Source organism: Podarcis vaucheri (genome assembly GCF_965113315.1).
Source record: "Podarcis vaucheri genome assembly, chromosome: 2".
NCBI classification, from domain to species: Eukaryota; Metazoa; Chordata; class Lepidosauria; order Squamata; family Lacertidae; genus Podarcis; species Podarcis vaucheri.
Window position 1 is genome coordinate 28,993,628 of NC_138760.1, and position 20,718 is coordinate 29,014,345.

The 20,718-nt window shown below is 43.7% G+C and overlaps 1 protein-coding gene across 2 annotated transcripts in view; it reads left to right on the plus strand.

Moving 5' to 3' along the window:
* MAP2K6 (mitogen-activated protein kinase kinase 6) overlaps positions 1 to 20,718 on the plus strand; it is a 75,537-nt gene that overhangs the window by 22,491 nt on the left and 32,328 nt on the right. For both annotated transcript variants that reach the window (XM_082212771.1, XM_082212772.1), the window contains exons 2-3: positions 14,254 to 14,320; positions 19,934 to 19,982. In XM_082212771.1, coding sequence (XP_082068897.1) covers positions 14,254 to 14,320; positions 19,934 to 19,982 — 116 coding nt within the window. The remainder of the gene's footprint in view (positions 1 to 14,253; positions 14,321 to 19,933; positions 19,983 to 20,718) is intronic.

Sequence of the window (20,718 nt, forward strand, 5' to 3'; positions counted from 1 at the left end):
TTCATCTGTTTGTCCTTTCTCCGTACATTTGCACACTTCTTAAAGTATCGTAACCCGGTTTTGCACGATGGTTCCTGAAATAATGAAACACGTTTTTGTCTATGTTTTGGACCTTTATAAAATTGGACACTTCGGAACCAAAGGTGATGGACAGAACCTCTCAAAACTGCTCTGATTTTGTGTTTATCCAGTAAGAAAATGATATATAATTAGATACCGCGGGGGGTGGGGGGAGGGAAGTTGCAGAAAACATAGGTGGAATTCGTTTGTTTTCTATTGTCGAAACATTGTAAAAGGCAAAACATAATAAATAAAATAAAAAAACAACTGCTCTGATTTCTCAGAAATTCCAATCAACACCAGGCCATTCCTGCTAGTGGAAAATATATGCAACCTAAGATTTATTGGCAGTTTTAAACAACTAGCTAAATATAAAAGCAAATACAAATAATGTTCGCATGCAATTACAAGATATTTGGGGTAGTTGTCTCCTCTTCTATACTCCAAAGTTCCTCAAAATCTTGTTCTGGTCTTTTTATAATGACAAGTGTTGTTTTCCCCCACGGGTCAGAAAAATGTGAGTTCTTTTGCAAGTGTGAAGAAGAACAATCTGGTGAATCCTTTTCGAATCCCAGAATATAAATAAATTGCAGAATTAAGCCTGCCATGGAATGCAACAGTAAAACACAACAAAAGCCAATAAGACCCACCCTCTCATTTTTTAAAACTTCATTTCCTCAATCCCTCTTAACAACAGACGTGGTCCAGTGCTGAAACTGACCCCTTTTCAAACAAATCAGTGGGGCTGTGCCTGCTGCAGTGGGGTGGAAATCCCTAGTGTAAAGTATTTCCTTATTTCAAAGGATGTTAATAGATAGCAGTATATAAATCAGTATCAACAAGAACATCATTCTAGAGGGTACTACCCCTCCAAATGTTCATATACAGGGAACATCAGCTCTCTGATCTCCAGCAAGCGATGTGTTAAACGCAAGACTGATGTAACAGCTCTAAGAGAGGCTTGATTGATTTAGGAAATAAAAGTGAAGTTAGCAGGATACGAGGGCCTGTTGAAAGGGGAAGAAAACAAGCGCCAGGATTTGCGCTAGATGGGATGATGGCCATTCTCTTCTGAGACTGAATGATTAATAGAAAACTGAGTCATCTTTGCAGGATTTCCTGGCTTGTAATAGAGGGGGTGGGATTATTATGTATTGCCAACTCTTGTTTGCGGGTTTTTGAAAAGACAATTGGCTGTTTGGAGGCCACATTATAACATGTGTTGCAGTGAGATTATCTGTATGTCAGGAAGTAGTAATTGTGGTTCATGGGCCTTGTGGGAAGGGGTCCATTGACCAGCATTTGTTGATGTATGCATACTTTGACATCTGTAAAATTTCCAGTGCATTCTTTGTCACTAGACTTTGGACACTGGGCTTTACGCATGCCAGATTACTGTGCAATAAATAACAAAAATGGCAAGTGTGTGTGTGTGTGTGTGTGTGTGTGCATTCATTCCGCCCATGGAAGCTGCTGAATGCACAAAGATATCAGCAGATGCAGAGTGAGATCAAATAATACTACAGTGGTACCTCGGGTTACAGACACTTCAGGTTACAGACGCTTCAGGTTACAGATGCTTCAGGTTACAGACTCCGCTAACCCAGAAGTAGTACCTCGGGTTGAGAACTTTGCTTCAGGATGAGAACAGAAATCACAAAGCGGCGGCGCGGCAGTGGCGGGAGGCACAAATGGCTAAAGTGGTACCTCAGGTTAAGAACAGTTTCAGGTTAAGAACGGACCTCCAGAATGAATTCAGTTCTTAACCCGAGGTACCACTGTACTCCTAACTACTAAAAAACCTGGAAAACTCTTTAGCTAGATATCTATCTTAACTGTATTGCATCACTTTACAGAATAGCAGCACTTGGGTTTCCAGATATATACATAATAATATACAGCTATTACTCTATTTTTCTTTGCTCACCCTCATTAATCTCAGGGGATAGGGCTTTTAAATGGAGTGTGTTGTCTGATAAAGCAATTTAATTTTAAGTTTAAAATTTTCCAGGTGGTTGGTTTTGTTTTTTAAAATCACCATTGCAGAGCTTCCTGTTTAGTTAATCTTATTTTTCCCAAGCACAGCCAAGCCTTTACAGCTGTCAGTTGTGAGACTATGCTATCAGCCGTGATGGAAGACCAATATCACCAGGGTTCTCTGTCTCAGCATAAATGGCTTAGTGAAATTACTGAGAGTTGGTCTTCCATACTACATATATTTTGTCCTTCATACTTAGAAGCCTTTTTAAAATTTCTAGATACTATTTTATTGTGATAGCACACCTTTACCGGGCTTAATTTTGATGGTAGTCTGTTGTCAGATAATGATTTTGTTTTGTTTGACTTGTAGGGTTTCACTTTTTTACATGGGTTGCCACAAGGATCTGTGCAAAGGGGATTTCAAAAATTGACCTCATGCCATGATTTGATGAAGAATTCAATAGCTGGTTTTTATTTTTTTTATTTTAATCCTTTGTTTTTCTGCTTTCTTTAATCCTTCATTCTGGTTTTTACATACTATGTTTTGTATGGTATTATGAATACCATACAAAACATAGTATTTAAAAACCAGAATGAAGGATTTTTTTAAAAAAGCATAAACACAAAGGATTAAAATTAAAAATAAAAATAAAAATTTGGAAGGGACCCTGAGAAACATCTAGTCTAACCTCCTGAAATGCAGGAATATGCAGATGTCCCATACAGGGATCAAACTTGCAACCTTGGTGTTATCAGTACCCAATCTAATCAACTGAGTTATCCAAGTACATCATTTGTATTTGAAAACGTGGTATGTTGCACAATATATCTTTGAGCTCGTTTCAAATTTTGCGAAAGCCATATGCAATGAATGAATGAATGAATCTTTATTTGCGTCGCCATCGGTCATAGCAATAAAACAACAATACAGTGGTGCCCCGCAAGACGAATGCCTCGCAAGAAGGAAAACTCGCTAGACGAAAGAGTTTTCCGTTTTGGAGGTGCTTCGCAAAACGAATCTCCTATGGGCTTGCTTCGCAAGACGAAAATGTCTTGCGAGTTCCTGCAGGTTCCCCCCCTTTTTCTAAGCTGCTAAACCGCTTATCAGCTGATCCGATAAGCCGCTAAAAGCCGCTAATAGCACTAATCCGTCAATGGGCTTGCTTCGCAAGACGAAAAAACCGCTAGACGAAGAGAATCACAGAACGGATTCTTTTCGTCTTGCGAGGCACCACTGTACAATATACAAAGAATAGAAATAAAAAGTCAATTATATAAAATACATTTTAGGGTTTTGAATCAATAGTCAAAGAGTGGATCTTATTCTGATTGCCTCAGCTAAAAACCTTGCAACCTTTGCTGTCACCTGCTCATTTTGATCTGCCAAGATAAAGGACACTGTGGCAGTGGTTGGGCGACCCGGAATGGACAATAAAAGAGGGGTGATAGTCTCATTCCTCAAGTCTTTATAAAGAGTGCAAGCCAGAAGGGTACGCGCCACCGATTTGGTACTGCCATCTCCACAGGGGCATAAGCGTTTTTCGTGTGGAATCTGTTGGAATTGTCCCTCAAGTACAGCCGAAGGCAATACATTCAATCTTGCGAGAGTAAAAGCATGTCTATATTTTAGAATTGGTAGGTTATGCAGATAGGGTGCCAGAGTTGAAATGGGAAGGTGGAAAATAGTCATGCCATAGGCAAAATTTCCTTATTGTGGCCAAGTTGTTTTGACGCTTGATATCATCTAGGCGCTGACCATATGCAATGAAAGCTTGTCCCAGCCTGAAAACCCTCCCAGTGTTCTAAGGTTGCTGCTGGCATTACTGGGTGAAGATCCCTTTATGCCAGGGTTTGCTAACATTTTTCACGCTGCATTGACTCATGGTCAGCTCTTCAAGGGCTGCATGTGAAGATGAGCATCACCAGTTTTGAATTTTTTAAAATTTATTTTTATTAGGGATAATTTTGAGGGAACCCTGGGCAGTCAGAAAAATCACAGCAAGAGACCCATGGAAATGTTCAGTAATAAGTAAATGAAAATATTAAAAGTGGAAAATTTTGGGGAAGCTATGAAACAAATATTCTATTTTGTGTAACCCACCCCACCCCAGCCAGAGGACATTCTGATTGTAAGTGCAGAGTGCAAATTTATCAAATAAATACTTTTAAAAAAAAGTTTACACGGACAGAGATTTGGGTAGTTGAACACGGTATATATATATTTTTTGAGTGGGTTAATTGGAATTTTTCATATAAATCAGCTGCTTGAAAACTCGCCAAAATGATTTGCAAGCCAGCCCCCAAGTAGATGCTTCTTCTGCAGGTGCTAGAAAAAATCGGACTTTCCTCACACGAGGGGGAATGTTTTGAGACGCAAGTAACCATGCCGTGCTCTGAACTGAGACTGTACAAACATCCCTGCAATTTTCACAGTTCATCTAGTGCACTTCAACCCTCACTAGCAACAACCTTGTTATTTTAGTTTTGCCTCCCCTCCCTCCAAATTGCACTTTGTAGAATATAATCCTCACTGTATGCTATGAACTGTGGAATGTTGTCACGGCACAAAGCTTACAGGTGGGCTGTTTGCACTGCTAAACCGGGTACCAGTGCCTTTGGAGATGGCAGCAAACTTACTGAAATGCTTTCCAATGTAATTTCCTCCCACTGTATATCCCCACTTCTTCTGGCTTGGGTATGCATTGGGTTAGATTTTTTTTCAGTAGCTGCCTGCTAGTAAGCCATGTATTGCGTTACTTCTGTTTTGCCACTTAAGGCAAAGAACATGAAAGGAACAAATGCAGTTTGCCCAGATGATGTACTCTGGCACTTGTGTTTCCTGAGGAGAGGCAAAGATAGATTTGACTGTCTGGACTGGAGTTAAAGGGAAACATAAAAAAAATAAATAAAAAATACACCACCCAGTTTTCTTCTACACTCCTGGTGTGCACTGAATGTTAAAACGTTTCCCTAAGTTCTTTTTTTAAAAACCATGGCCCAAATACTCAACATTTGTGCAGAGATTCAGGGCAACTGTTCTTAAAGTTCATGCGCCGCAGCCCTTTTGGATTATGTCAATCCGTTTAGGTCAGGGGTCAGCAAACTTTTCCAGCAGGGGGCCGGTCCACTGTTGCTCAGACCTTGTGGGGGGCCCGGACTATCTATCTATCTGTCTGTCTGTCTGTCTGTCTGTCTATTTTGGAGGGGGGGGAATGAACGAATTCCTATGCCCCACAAATAACCCAGAGATGCATTTTAAATAAAAGGGCACATTCTGCTCATGTAAAAACATGCTGATTCCCGGACCATCCGTCGGCTGGATTTAGAAGATGATTGGGCTGCATCCGGCCCCCGGGCCTTAGTTTGTCTAGCCATGATTTAGGTGGGGGAGGTTTGCATTTGCAAATGCTACTAGAGTCATATCTCCAAAGCTGAACGCCTTGCGAGACGCATGTTTTGGCTCCCGAACGCCGCAAGCCCGGAAGTGAGTGTTCCGGTTTGCGAATGTTCTTTGGAACCCGAATGTCCGATGCGGCTTCCTGCAGCCAATTGCAAGCCGTGCCTTGGCTTCCAAACGTTTTGGAAGTTGAACGGACTTCCAGAACGGATTGTGAGGTACGACCGTAGTCCATATCAGGAGTCTGATTTGTAGAAAGCTAGTGGATCATATTGAACTGCCTCTCCCCCACCGCCTTCTGAATCTGCAGCAGGTCCGTCTTACCCATAGGCGCTAGCGGTGCGGGGCACCCAGGCGCCAGGCTCACAGGGGTGCCAGGTCAAAAGTCTGGGGCCTGAGAGTTGAGTCCGGGGAAGAGCCTGTCCATTGGATGGAGCGCCATGGCAGACTCTTCTATTGTGGGTGGCTTTGCGCCGCGAGTTCGGGGGTGACCGAGCCAGTAAGACACTGAGGTGGCTAGCTGGCTCCGCCCTCTTGCACGCCTGGGACTGGGCAACCTGGGGGAGGGGGGCACCAGGTGGATCTTTGCGCCATATGCTTAAGACAGCCCTGATCTCCAGTTACAGGTAGTGAAGCTGGGGAATGTTTCTGCCTTGGTGAGTGGCTAACAGTTAGTGGACAGTATTGAAGCTAAAGTGGCGTGTTTGAAGGCAGCCCTTTATAGATCCCAGGAATCAGGACATGGTAGCTCTTGAAACTAGTGTATTCCACCCAGTGGGCTTGTCATAACAAAGGAGGCCATTATGAATGAATGTAGCATTAGTCAGTTTCGCTATAACAGCAGCAGTAGCAGCAGTCTCTAGGAGTGCCAATACCACCCAGTGTGGGGTGTGAAGTTCATGATGTATTGAAAACAGGCTACACTTTTTCAGCTTCTGAGGCTTACTGTAAACAACTGGGATTAGGGAAAGTGATCCTAGAAGCTGCAAGCTGAAACTCTTGGCAGTGTTCTTGCTTGGAAACATTGGCGTCTCTCAGCGTTTAAAAGACTTCCATTCTGCCTTTCCGAGATATGCTGAGACCCAGTACACGCTCCTCCCGTCGTGCAAGCAAGTGAACAAGCCCAGGAGCCTTGGTTAACCAGAGCTTCCAGTTAACATCAAAATCAGGAGCTATGATTAATGACTTCTAAATTAGCCAGGATCTGGAAGCCAGCGCTAAACCATGGCTTCTTTCTGGTTTCTTCAGAAGCTGTTAACCATTTGTGATGATACCCTTGTTTAGAAGCTACCTTTTAGGGCAAAGCCTTCACAAAGCATCTTACCTAATCATGAAATGAAATACATTCTGAAACAACGAAGAATCCACGTGATAAAATGTTTTTAAACGTGTGGATCAGTTAGTAAAACAAAAATGAATAGGATTTTGGAACCAGATCCACCACAAAGCCTGTGTCATAAAGAAACCTCATTTAAAAAATACAGTATGGTAGATAGATAGGAGAGAAAGAAAGAAAGAGGAAAAAGAAAGAGAAATTAGATATGTTGGAGCTCCACAGAGCTTGAAATGAATTGGATTTCCATAACCTGGAGACGTCTCCAAATAGACATAACCAGTTAAGGTGCCATCACTATGCCATAAATTGGATTTTCTTTACATTGAACCATGTTTGTTGGTTCACCTGGTTCAGAAGAAATCATTTTGAGGTGTGTACAGTCTGCTTAAATATTCACTACCTTTAATATTATGTGCCGTACACAGACTTTGGCTTCCTCACTTCTCAGTCCTGTCTCTATACCATTTATGAAGACAGAGATCCAATAGAGATCGTTCAAGTCCATGTCTGCTTTTTGCATGTTTTTGACAAAAATGGGCCGGGCTGCCCACCAGCCAGCATGGTATTAGGTGACCAAACTTTGAAGGAAGGAGTAAGGAATGCACCTAGAGTGCATTTGTGAATTCTGTCCTTCCTTTTGCAGGTCTGGTTTGAAACCATGTCCGCAAGAAGGACAATTTTTGAATGCAAGTCGGTCTGCCAAGGAAGATTCCTGCGGAAAGTGGGTCCTGTTCTCTGCAGGGACCAGTGACATGTGGGAGCTCAAAATTGAGAACTCTCGAAAGCAGCCAATCCCAGCAAGGCTTACATTTGACGCCTGTCAGTTGAGAAGCACGAACTGCAACCCAACTTCCAGAAGGGATTGGTGCCACTTGAGAGCTTCCGAGTGGACCCCAACACAGCGAGGCATGCTATTAAAAGGCACTGAATACAACCCCTGCTTGCCAAGGAACAATTGAGAGTGCACTTTGAGACTCCTGATTGTTCCTTCACAGCCAAGTCTTTACTGCATTACATCAGGTGTGGGACGCAGAAAACAGCCTCACAGGCCAAATTAGGATCCCCTGCCGAGCCAAATTTGGCCCATGCGCTGGAGGTTCCCTGTTCCTGCTCTAAAATGAATGCGGTTGCAGAAAGGGAATGACCAATATATTGGTAAACCCAAGGATTCACAAACACAGCAGTTGCCAAATAGCCCCCTAATCTTCTTTCTTGATACCTAAGCAAATAAGACCATCATTATAGATCATTATCTAGGACTGTTAGTTAATGATTCTAGCATAGCCAAGTTAATAGCTGCCTTGCCTGTGCTGGAATCATTAAGTAACAGCCCTGGAAGATGATCCGTAATGATGGTCTTATTTTGAAGATAACTTTCCTGCCCCCCTTTTTTATATAACAAGAATACAAAGCTGAAAATGAATGAACTGCAACTAAAATACAGTGGTACCTCGGGTTAAGTACTTAATTCGTTCCGGAGGTCCGTACTTAACCTGAAACTGTTCTTAACCTGAGGTACCACTTTAGCTAATGGGGCTTCCTGCTGCCGGAGCACGATTTCTGTTCTCATCCTGAAGCAAAGTTCTTAACCTGAAGCACTATTTCTGGGTTAGCGGAGTCTGTAACCTGAACTGTATGTAACCTGAAGCGCATGTAACCCGAGGTACCACTGTATTACATTCATTTTTCACATGGTCTAGTCCTTCCCCTGTCCACCCCCCTAATATTCTTAAGAGGGTCTCTTCTCCAGTCTTCAGAGAGTAGCTGGAAGTGGGGAGGTAGAAAAATGTCCTCCTTTCCTTCCACTCCGCAGTTTTAATCTAAAATCTTAAGCACAGTACTGTGCCCAGAGCTCAGAAACTGCTCACACTAATGAAATTCCCTCTTGCAAAATGCGCCTAGAACAATGGGTGTTTCGAACTCCTTTACGTGCTTGACAGAAATATTACTTTCTTTTTAAATTGGGGCGAGCATTCGGGAAAATGATTTTGGCAGTCCCACCCACAATTGAACCCATTCCCCCACTTTTTGTGTATGACTCTGCACAATTTTACGCACTATTTCCAAAATGTAACCCCTGTGAAAGTTGAGAGCTGCCTGCAAACTGCATTCACTTAAGACATACAAGCAACAAAAGCCAATCGCAGCTGAAAGACTAAATCCCTTCCCTTGGTTCTTACTCTTCTAGTACCGTCCCACAAACAAAATTTTAAAAACTGCTAATATTGACCCAAGTTTTCTGTCTTTTGAACTGCCTACCAGGGCTAGCCTTTGGGCTACTCTGTATGCTATCTGTTGCCTGTACAGGAAACTGCAGTCATATTTTGACGCAAATATGTTTAGTATCTCAGATAGGTGGGTTGGGTAGCTGATGTGAGCAATGGGAAAAAATGGAAATCAGTGTCTGTAGGAAAGGATAATGCAGGAAGCGGGCCTCATTGTTCCTCTGGCGAACCTTTCACACCCGTGGATGGCAGGACTCTTTCCTACCTGGTTGTTGTTGTTTTTTAATAGTCTCCAAGATGAATGGAAGCATGGCCTAGCTGCAGTCACCTTGAATAGAGGGCTCAGGAATGTCTGTTTCTGCTTTGTGGTTGCTATGTCCGTCTTAGTCTCATTGCCCTCTCATTAGCATTTCATAGATGACACCATTAGCAGATCAAGCAGGATTTCATGTGTGTTAGGCTGGGAGGGTGGAAAAGGGTTGGTTGGTTGTTGTGATGGTGTGATGTTGTAAGGAAAGAGGCGCTGAGCCAGTTTGAGACGGTTGTTAAGTGGAGGTCCTCAGGTTTGCTCAGAGGCAAGTACGCAGGTGTCAAGGCAAGTTGCCAGATCAGGGGGATTTCTGTGAGATTGGAGGAGTATCAGTGCAGTATATTAACATGCCAAAAACCTAGTAAAGGGGAAAAGCAGGCACGCGCATGCGTGCACACACACACACACACACACACACTGTATTTCACAGTGCTGCCTGTTTCGTTTTCTTAAGCAGGTAAAGAGAATCCATTCCGTACTTTGCAACTTCAAAAGGGGGAATTAAAGCATCAAGACAAAGGTGGAAAACCTGCTATGGCTATGTAATAGTGTTTGTGGGTGATATATGATATAGAAACCACAGTGCTAAGCGATATATACCGTATTTTTCCGCCCATATAACATCCCCATGTTTGGGGGGATTTCGATTTAAGAAAATGGGGGGGGGGAGATACTATCAGGGTAGACATTATTTTAGAGTAAAAAAAACATAGTCTTATAGATGGAAAAGTATGATAAATTGCTGAAATCATCAGTATACACAAAACAGGAAGAATGTCTTATTTCAAACGAATCCCTAACAAATATTGGCGCGAAACCTCCCCAGACAACCTGTTTCTTGATTGGCTATTGATTTTCATTATTGAACTTAATGGTAAGCCTGCTGAAACGGTGGTTCATTAATTCAGTCTCTGCAGAAAAGTCATAAATATCAAGTATTCATCGCACCTATAACTGAAATCTTAAATTAAGGAGAGTTAAGATACATATACACTGATTGAGAGTAGCGCTTGTGCGATAATTCATTGAGGCTTTTTTATTTTTAAAAAGGGACAGTGGCGGATGAACCCTCTCTGGCACCTGGGGCGGGACGTTGAGGGACGGGGCGAACCACCCGGTGGCACACACACAACATCCGTACGGATTGCGCACGTGTGGCATCCTGGACGAACTGCGCATGTGTGGCATCCCATATGGAGTGCGCAGGTGCAGAAGTGGCAGCCTGTATGGATGCCGCACGAGTGGCGCCCATACTGACTGCACACGCCCTTGGCCTCTCTACAGCTGGGGGGAAGCAGGGGCCATCTTGTCACCCCCCCGAGTGGCACCCGGGGCGGCCCGCCCCCCACTTTGTCCACCCCTGGACAGCACCCTGTGCAACTCTGTGCATGCACTGGGAAATTGTGTGCTGGTTAGAAATGACTGAAGCCTGAAGAGGGTAATGCAAACTCTTCAGGCCAGAGAGGTATCACAAGCTTCTCTGGTGTTTGGATTTTTGAGAGGGCAGGGATGCCATAGGCTGTTTTAGAGGGCACTTTGTGTCCCTGGTCAGAGATGTCCTCTGAGTCTATGGCTTCTTCCCCTCAGGATCGGGAGCCTGATCCCTGGGTCATAACACTTTAGGCCACAAAATGTCTTGGGCCTGTCCTGACTGAACCATGGGCTGTAAACACTTGACCATTATCATTTTGTTTTTTGTGTTCTGTTTTGTTTCTTTACCAGGGGTAGGTTGCAGCAATTTAGAAACAAGATATTAAACACAATACACAGTTTAAAAGAAATTAAAGTCACAAGGGGTACGGTGGGCCCTGAAACATAGCGAATATCTTCTAAAAAAAAGGAAACCCAAGACTTTATTTTATTCCCACCCTACCCCAAATTTCCTTATTGCAGGCCATGCTGGGAATATGCTTCCTTCTTTCCCCCCTTATTCCCATTGTTACAGTTGAATTTGACTTGGATTTTTTAAAAAAGGGGTTTGTTGTTCTCTGTGCTCCCTAGCAACCTGTAATTCCCAGCTACTTGGGCAAATGAAGGTATGTGTTTACAGAGTGGCACCTTCATTTCTTTTTATTTTTGCCAACCCAGACATGTTGCAATGACTGGAAGCTACAGGCTAAATATCAAGAGAAGCATTTTTTAACGATGAGAGTTAATTGACAAATGTTGCAATCAACGCCTGAGGAGGTGGTGTGGTGGTTTGTCCATTATTTTGATGTTGCTGAAAACAAACAGCCCTCTTTTAAGGCTTAGAACTGGAGAACCATGGTTTCCTGATTTTGTTCAAAATCAAACCGAATGTGTGTGGTAGTGGGATTGTTGTTGTTATTGTTGTTATTTATTGAATACCTAGAGGTCTCAGAGCAGTTCAGGGATGCATATAATGTTATTTGGGTGCTGTGGGTAAAAGCCTCAGCACCTAGGGCTTGCCGATCGAAAGGTCGGCGGTTCGAATCCCCGCGGCGGGGTGCGCTCCCGTTGCTCGGTCCCAGCGCCTGCCAACCTAGCAGTTCAAAAGCACCCCTGGGTGCAAGTAGATAAATAGGGACCGCTTACTGGCGGGAAGGTAAACGGCGTTTCTGTGTGCGGCTCTGGCTCGCCAGAGCAGCGATGTCACGCTGGCCACGTGACCCGGAAGTGTCTCCGGACAGCGCTGGCCCCTGGCCTCTTAAGTGAGATGGGCGCACAACCCTAGAGTCTGTCAAGACTGGCCTGTACGGGCAGGGGTACCTTTACCTTATCTATTGTGCCAGCACACCAGTCTTTTACTTCTGGCTGTCGAAAAGGTGGGGTAAGAGGAAAGACACAAAACGGCCTAGCAGATTTTCTCTACACATGTTCCTGTATTTAACTTTTTTTTTGGGGGGGCGGAGATCCTTCCACCTGAAATCGAACAATCATAATAGCAACAGAAATGTCGTTGAATTCCTTCCAATATTTTGTAGCGTTCCCCCACCAGCAACACACCTGTGAGGGTATCCCTTTCATTCCCATTCTTGATGCTGCACATCATGCGGTTCCACAAGGCTCCTGCTGTGTGCAATATAGCGCATATTCATTCATTTAGAAGATTTGTGTTCTGCTTTCTGCCTAAAGCCCTCAAAGCAGCTGACAACGCCTGTGTAAAACACAACAGATGCACCAGGGCCACAAACACCAAAACACTACCACCAAAATAACCAGGAACACTTACTTCTCACATGCGGGGGATCAAGGAAGCGACCGTCTGACTGGAGAATGTCCTGATGTTGTCTTAGCCTGCCTCCCTTCCTCTTTCCTTTCCTTCCCAGAGGGCAGATTGTCTCTGTGGCGATTGTGGAGAGGACAGTCCAAGTCTTCAAATATCTTGCCTTCTGTATGGATTTGTCTCATAGTACAGAGTGCAGTTTTGGCATTTGTAGCCAACCTGCTTTCTGCTCTTGCCGCATCCGGCTGCATGGCTTCCGCCCCTGAGTCTGCATGCCTCCCCGGGAGTGTCCCTATTGTGGGCTACAAAATGGTCAAAAGATATGGATTCGCATCTGTGCTCCTGACCTGAGGCTTTGTTCTCTAGCTACTTCCTCCCCTGAAAAACTGGAACTTGATGCTGCAATAGATCTGCATATTACACCTTCTGCAGGGGGCCCAACTTGAATAAAATATTGGGGCGGGGCGGGTAAGCCCTGCGTGCAATTGATCACATGGCATGGCACAGATACCCCATTTGAATGGGAATTCCCCTCAACTTGAGGGGGGTCCCCCTCAAATATTTTATGAGGGGGGGGAAGGACCTCAGCCCCTTGGAGCCCTAAACAGCCTTGGCCCAGTATACTGGAAGGAGCTTCTCCATTGCTCAGCCTGGACACTGAGGTCCAGCTCCGAGGTCCCTCACTGTGAGAAGTGAAGCTACAGGGGACCAGTCAGAGGGCCTTCTTGGTAGTGGCACCCTCCCTGTGGAATGCCCTTCCATCAGAGGTCAAGGAGATTAGTAACTATACAGCCTTTAGAAGACATTTGAAGGCAGCCCTGTATCAGGAAGTTTTTAATGTTTGACGTCTTACTATGTTTTTATATGTTCTGTAAGCTGCCCAGAGTGGTGGTGGTTGTTGTTGTTGTTGTTGTTGTTGTTGTTATGGATTTGGCTTCCATGCCTGACTGGCTTGGCTAGTGTAACCTATTGGTTTTTCCTGTGTTGATGCTTTAATGTAGCTTGGGCTAACATAGTAGCCTTTTAACAGAGTTCAGGTTGAAGGGATTTAAAGAAGAGTTTGGCAGGTCGGTGTATAAACAATTGCTTGCTGCGCGAACCATGTGTCTGCTTAATAGAGACTCACTCCTTCAGACCCAGCCACCCAGTTTCTGTGCTAACCAAGTCTCCGTTTTGCCCTTAGGATAAATTCATTCATTCCTGCAATTTTCATTCCATGTTGCTTCATTTTTGACTCGTGTGGATTTCAAAATACCAGGATCAGAAAAAGCCAGGGTATGGGTCTCTGAGCTATTTAAAACGGCAAAGTCTTTCACAGCACCTCTTTTGACTGGAAGACATGATCACAAAGGTGTCCACTTTGGTGTCACAACTTTCCCCCACCCCAAAATCACCTGCACATTTTCATTTCCTCTCTCCATATAATGCAATGCTAGAGAGTTAAAAAACAAATTAAGGAAAGATGGACATGTCAGGAAGCCATATTATTCTGCTGTGTTGAATGCAGCATTGAGAATATGCAGATGTGTGCCTGAACTGCTGACTGCATCAGTTAGAACCCGAAGTGTATAATCTGAATCCCAACAAAGAAACTTTGTATTTTCAACCCTCTCCTCTTCAGCATTCAGGTGCCTGTGTCAAATTAGACCTGGCACTTAAATCAAGCACTACAAACAAGCCCTGTGCTGCAAGATGTTTCTGAAACCCGAAGAAAAGTTGTTCTTATTTCCCCCCATCTCTCTGTTCTTTATTTCACAGGCAGGAAGAAAAATCCAGGGCTGAAAATTCCTAAAGAAGCATTTGAACAACCACAGACGAGCTCTACGTATGTCTTGAAATCTCAGCATGATTGCTTTGGGTTGGGTTGGGGGTGTGTGGAAGCAGGGGTTCATAAATGTAAACTTGGTGTACTAGCCAGCTATTATTTCTGGTCATCACCAATCCCCTCCCTGAGCCTCCAGGAATGCAGACTCGACATGGAAGTGAGGCAGGGTCCTCTCCCATTTGTGCAGAGTACACAGAGCAAGAAACAGCGGGAGTCTTTCTGCCACTTGGAATGTTCTTCTGTTTCTTAACCTGCTTGAAAACTGCAGTGGACGTGAGACCTCCAGGGTAGGGATGTGCGTGATCCAGGAGGTTCTGCTTGTGGACGCCTGGCTTGAAGCAAAATGGGGTTCTTCATAGAGCTGGTGTTCTGAGTGGTGCAGGAGTGACGAAACAATGGAACAGTCCGCAATTGTGCAAGCTAGCGAAAAGAAACTCTGGGTCTGCATTCTAATATTCCAAAGCAAACTTGGAGAAGAGGAGAGAAAGGGAAACCACACTTTAAATTATTTTTCCATTATTGAATATTTAGAAATAATAATAATAATAATAATAATAATAATAATAATAATAATAATAATAATATTTTATTTATATCCCGCCCTCCCCAGCCGAAGCCGGGCTCAGAGAGAAAGAAAGTTAATGGCCCAATATTAAGTTGTCTTGCAAACGTGTGCAGTTAGCTTTACATACCTGCGTAAGTTAACATGATAATATAGTGCAGGGCTTGTTTCAGATGGATTTTGGAAAGAAGATTGGTGATGTGAATGCTCCCTAACAAAGACCACAATGCAGAGAAACAACTCTTGCATGCCTAATGGCTTCTTGACGTAAAACATTTTCTGTTGGCAAGCTCAGGGGTGTGTTAGAAGCAGTCCAACATAGTACTTAGGGGACTGTGTTTCAATGAGAAGGTGAAAACCACAGGGTTCTATCCTGTGCCACACGCAAGCAGAGTTCTGTCCACACCACAGAACACCCCCTTCCTTTTCTCTCCACATGTCTGAAAATCTGCTCTGGAAAACCTGACTATATTATACGAAGCAGGTGCCAGGCCAATGTCATTTTACGTGGTCTTAAAACATTGGCAAGTCCATATAGGTTCTTCACAGACAGGTTTGTGAGACTGGTGGGAGAGCTTTGCTTTCTTTTTCCCTTACATATAAAAAGAAGGGAGACCAGGTTTCATCAAAGGTATTTTCCTTTATAACCCCATTTGTAACCATTCTAAGCCCAGTTAGTTGCCCTGAACTGGCTATATCCCAAATATTATTGAACCACATCTCTGGAGGAAATAAATTAAAAAATTGTCCAGTAGCACCTTAGAGACCAACTGAGTTAGTTCTGGGTATAAGCTTTCGTGTGCATTCACACTTCTTCAGATAGAGGTAGTTCCACCTAGGATTTCCAGTGATACTCTATCACTAGATGTGCAGCTACCAGTAGAAAAAAGAATTAAATCTTTATGGCAGATCGTAGGGTCAGGATCTCTGGGTTTGGTGAAAGCAAGGCTAAGGCTGGGTTTGTCAAGAGATTCTCAGATTATTTTTTTTTTTATATACCATACCTTACAAGCTCCTGGCTGCAAGATTATTGAGTTGTCAAATTACCCATCACAGACCTTGCACCTTATGTAAACGGAGTAAACTCTGGGAACAGTGGACAGCTGGCTGCTGTGCCAACTGAGAAAATAATCAGGAAGAAAAAGAGAGAGAGAGGAAGGAAGGAAGGAAGGAAGGAAGGAAGAAAAAAAAGTTTTTCTATATCCGCCTGGCCTCTCAGTCATAATTTCTCAGTCTGTCCTTCACCCAGAAAGTGTGCTCACCTTTATCCTAACCAGATTTCCTTGGAAGTCGGTTCCATTGCTTCCAGATAAAATACATAAACCTGCTTAGTCTTGGCAGCCTCATGATGTGTATCTTGGATCCTTGAAATTTGGTGACTTGCTTGTTACCCGAGGGCCCCCTGACAGTTCTTTAGGTAGCACAACAGACTCTCAACTTTTCTCATTGTACCAAGGTAAGATATGGGTTATGTCAAGGAGGCTTTCCTCTCTAATCTGCCCTGTCTGGCACTGGGCAGTGCCCTGTTATTTTCTCTTTCATGTACTGTGTTTGCTGCATGCCTCTCTCTCAAAAAGGGGGTCTGTTTTAGCTTATGGTGCCTCTCTGAACACAGTCTTCAAGGCTGAGCATTTGCTGCCCCCCTCCTCTCTTCCCACAATCTCCCCACAACTCGAAACAGTGAAATGAAGCTTGATCTCCACCAGGAACCTGAGACTGCCCTTGCAGTCAATGAAAGGACTTATTAAGACAGAAGATTCTCTTAGGAGGGCTTTTAATTACCTTATGGAGGGCAATTTTCCATCTCCCACCCCTGATCTTCCTTTGATCTTTCAAGGGGCCATGCCTGTGCCATCCACAGGCACATACATGGGTCTGTAGCATTAGAAAGTCAAATGCCAGGACACCTCAAGGGGCGATGTTAAAATATGCCCAAAAGAGAGGACTGCCTAGGATAGAGAAAGTGATGTGGAGAGATTTCCAGAGAGCCAGAAATGGAGATTCTGTAGACTTTCTGGAATGGAATGAGATTTCCAGAGCTCAACTTTTAGGATTGGAAAAGGATTACAGCTGGCACTGTCAACAGATGAAATCATCTTCCTGTCCTTCAGTCGAAGTAGTGGGATTATAGTACAGTGGTGCCCCGCAAGACGAATGCCTCGCAAGACGGAAAACCCGCTAGATAAAAGGGTTTTCTGTTTTGGAGGTGCTTTGCAAAACGAATCTCCTATGGGCTTGCTTCGCAAGACGAAAATGTCTTGCGAGTTCCTGCTGGTTTTTTCCCCTCCCCCCTTTTTCTAAGCCGCTAAGCCGATCAGCAGATAAGCCGCTAAAAGCCGCTAATAGCGCTAATCCGCTAATCCGTCAATGGGCTTGCTTTGCAAGACGAAAAAACCACTAGACGAAGAGAATCACAGAACGGATTCTTTTCGTCTTGCGAGGCACCACTGTACCAAAGGTACTTTTTTTTTTAGGCTCGGGCTTAGCAATATCAAAAAGTGCGGCTGCTCCTATAAACAGCCATCAAATAGTCTACTTACTCTGTCCTCCCCTTTTAATATCTAGTTGAACTTGCCTTGTGTGGTGATGCTACAAAGTTCTACATCCCCCACCCATTGCTCCACAGGCTAGAGAACAAGCTTCCACATGTTGACCATAATGCCTAGCTTTACCGTTAAACCACAGAGCCTAGGGCTTGCCAATCAGAAGGCCGGCGGTTTGAATCCCCGCGACGTGGCGAGCTCCCGTTGCTCGGTCCCTGCTCCTGCCAACCTAGCAGTTCGAAAGCACGTCAAAGTGCAAGTAGATAAATAGGTACCGCTCCGGTGGGAAGGTAAACGGCATTTCCGTGCGCTGCTCTGGTTCGCCAGAAGCGGCTTAGTCATGCTGGCCACATGACCTGGAAGCTGTACGCCAGCTCCCTTGGCCAATAAAGCGAGATGAGCGCCGCAACCCCAGAGTCGGCCACGACCGGACCTAATGGTCAGGGGTCCCTTTACCTTTATAGAAGGAAGTATAGCTTAATTTAGCAGTTTACATCCACACGCTGCTGTTCGTTATTAGAAGTTAGGACTGCTTTCCTATTATGTGATTAAAGGCTTCTGTAATTAAGTGGTATATAATGAATAAACAAAAGATTTGCATTCTATATCAAAGCAAGAGCTTTTGAGGCATACTTTTTTCAAAAAGAAAAGAAAACTTTTAATGAAGATTGTCACAACGGTCACATTCAATGACCCACTTATTTTTGGCTGTAGATAGTCTGAGGGAGCTTTATAGGGCACGCTTTTTATATATAAAAAAGAGGTGCCGTGCAAGCTGGCATAAATGTTAAACCCATGGGGTACACTGGTTGTGGTTTTACTTGGGCAATTTAGCTGAGCGCCTCCTTACGTATTGGATTAGGAGTCATTTGCAAAACCGGAGCATGACTGACCCTTTATGTTCCATCAGAAAGAAGGGATTTATGGCAAAGCTCAGCATTGCTCACTTTGGTCTTAGCTATTTCTGGTGCAGATTAATACAAGATAAATACAGTCTTTTTTTACAGGCTGCCTATAAATAGAAGAGTATTTCTTATTTATGGAAAAGATGTTGGCTTTTGCTGGGGGTTACCTGACTTCATTAGTTTCTTACTGCACCATGTAATTTTTGCAGCCCTGTTTTTTCTTAGTAGAGAAACCCCAAACCAGTGATTTCTAAGGTGGAGCGGGCACTAAAAATAGATATTGCAGCGGGGTGAGAGAAAAAGAGTGGCAAATTCAAAAATGGGGGCTGGAATTTGGAGATGAAATATTTTGAGTCCGCCACAGGCCCATTTCAGATCAGCTTTAGGATCATTCAGGGTCTGGTTCAACCCAATATGTGTTGGTATTGCTACTGGGGGTGGTCCTTGCCTGCCACCATTTTGAGCTAGAAAGGGGAATGCGTGTCAGAAAAACTCTGTAGGCAAGAAGGAGGGCCTTGTCACTTGGGAGGGAGAGACCGAGCTTTCTCTTTGGAAAGCTGTTTTAAAAAGCCGCTCATGAGGGTCTTGACAGCTTGTGAAAATTGTCGCTCTTCTCCCTTTGTAGATAGTAGTTGCAATTGTTCCCCCCCCCAATTTTTAAAATTGATTTTCCAAAAATTAAAAACAAACAGACAGACAAACAAACATACATACATACATACATACATACATACATACATACATCCAGTTTAAATCTTGGTAACATTATTAAATGACTTCCTCAAATCCCCTTGGTTGAATTTCATTATATATCATTTTAACAGTTTTCCAAAATTGATTTTCTCAAAAAATTAACTTAATCACTTAAAATATTTCATTCTTTCTAATTTAACTTTAAACATCTTAAATCTTATCCTTACATATTTAAATCCTAAGCCTAACTATTATTTGCAAGCTTTTCCAATTAAGTTATCTTAACATATTTAGCTAAATAGTCTTTAAATTTCATCCAGTCTTGCTGGTACTCCTCCTCCTTCTGGTCGCAGACTCTTCCAGTCAGGTTGACCAGCTCCGAAAAATCTATCCTCTTCATCTGCCAATCTTCCACTGTTGGTACTTCCTATGTTTTCCAATTCTTCGCTAACAAAATTCTTGCTGTAGTTGTGGCATACAAAAATAATTTAACATCTTTCTTGGGCAATTCCAAACCTGTTATTCCCAGAAGTGTAGCTGCAATTGTTATCTCAAAGGAGTGACCATATTTCTTACCAGGAAGTTGGATTAAAAATGGGAAAGACCCCTCTTTCCGAGTGACCCTTGGTTAATTCTGATGTTGCGTATACATGACATGTATTCACATTTGGTTCCTGACGCATGGTCTAAAGAAAGCGCACAGCGCACCAGCCTTGGTGAAGCTAAGCAGGCCTTGGATTGCCCCATGCCTGGGTGGAAGACTGCCTGGGAACCCTGCCTGGGTCACCTTGATCTCCTTGAGGGGTGAAAGGATGGAATAAAAATGAAGTGCTTGCATGTGTTTATATGAGCCCTGAAATACCTCCTTCCTAACCTGTTTTCTGGGTCTTCTTTTTTTTCTATTTTGCAGGCCACCTAGAGATTTGGACTCCAAAGCCTGCATCTCCATTGGCGACAAGGTACGGTGACGATCAAATACAACTTCTAAAGAGTTCTGTGCATCCAGCTGGGAAGGAAGTGAATTTAAAAGGAGTGGCTTATAAGTAACCTGCTAATCCCATTCCTTGGCACAGAAGTCAGTGAGCTTCTCATCCCTCTTTCCTTGGTTCACCTGTTCACTTTATTACAAGTTTCACCTACCAAAACAAGTTAAAGGTTTTGACTTTTCACCTCTTTGCTGATGTTGTCTTTGTATTTGGATGCTCTTGGAGTAAAGCTGTGTATTTTCTCCCACATTGCTTGGGGTATCAAGGAGGCAGCTCTGCTTTACTCAGGAGCAATGGTAAGACCTATGTGGGACCCTGCTAGGGAGTGTCTGGCTGGTATATGCAGGCCCTCATTTGGTGACACTATGCACAACCACTTGGTGGTTGACACCAAGTTGTTGCAGTGGTTTGTGCAATCACACGACTGTACTTTTAAAAGCAGCTTCACTTACAAGCATGGGTAGGCAAACTAAGGCCCGGGGGCCGGATCCGGCCCAATCGCCTTCTAAATCCGGCCCTTGGACGGTCCGGGAATCAGCGTGTTTTTACATGATTAGACTGTGTCCTTTTATTTAAAATGCATCTCTGGGTTATTTGTGGGGCATAGGAATTCGTTCATTTCCTCCCCCAATAAAATCTGGCTCGCCACAAAGTCTGAGGGACAGTGGACCGGCCCCCTGCTGAAAAGGTTTGCTGACCCCTGACTTAC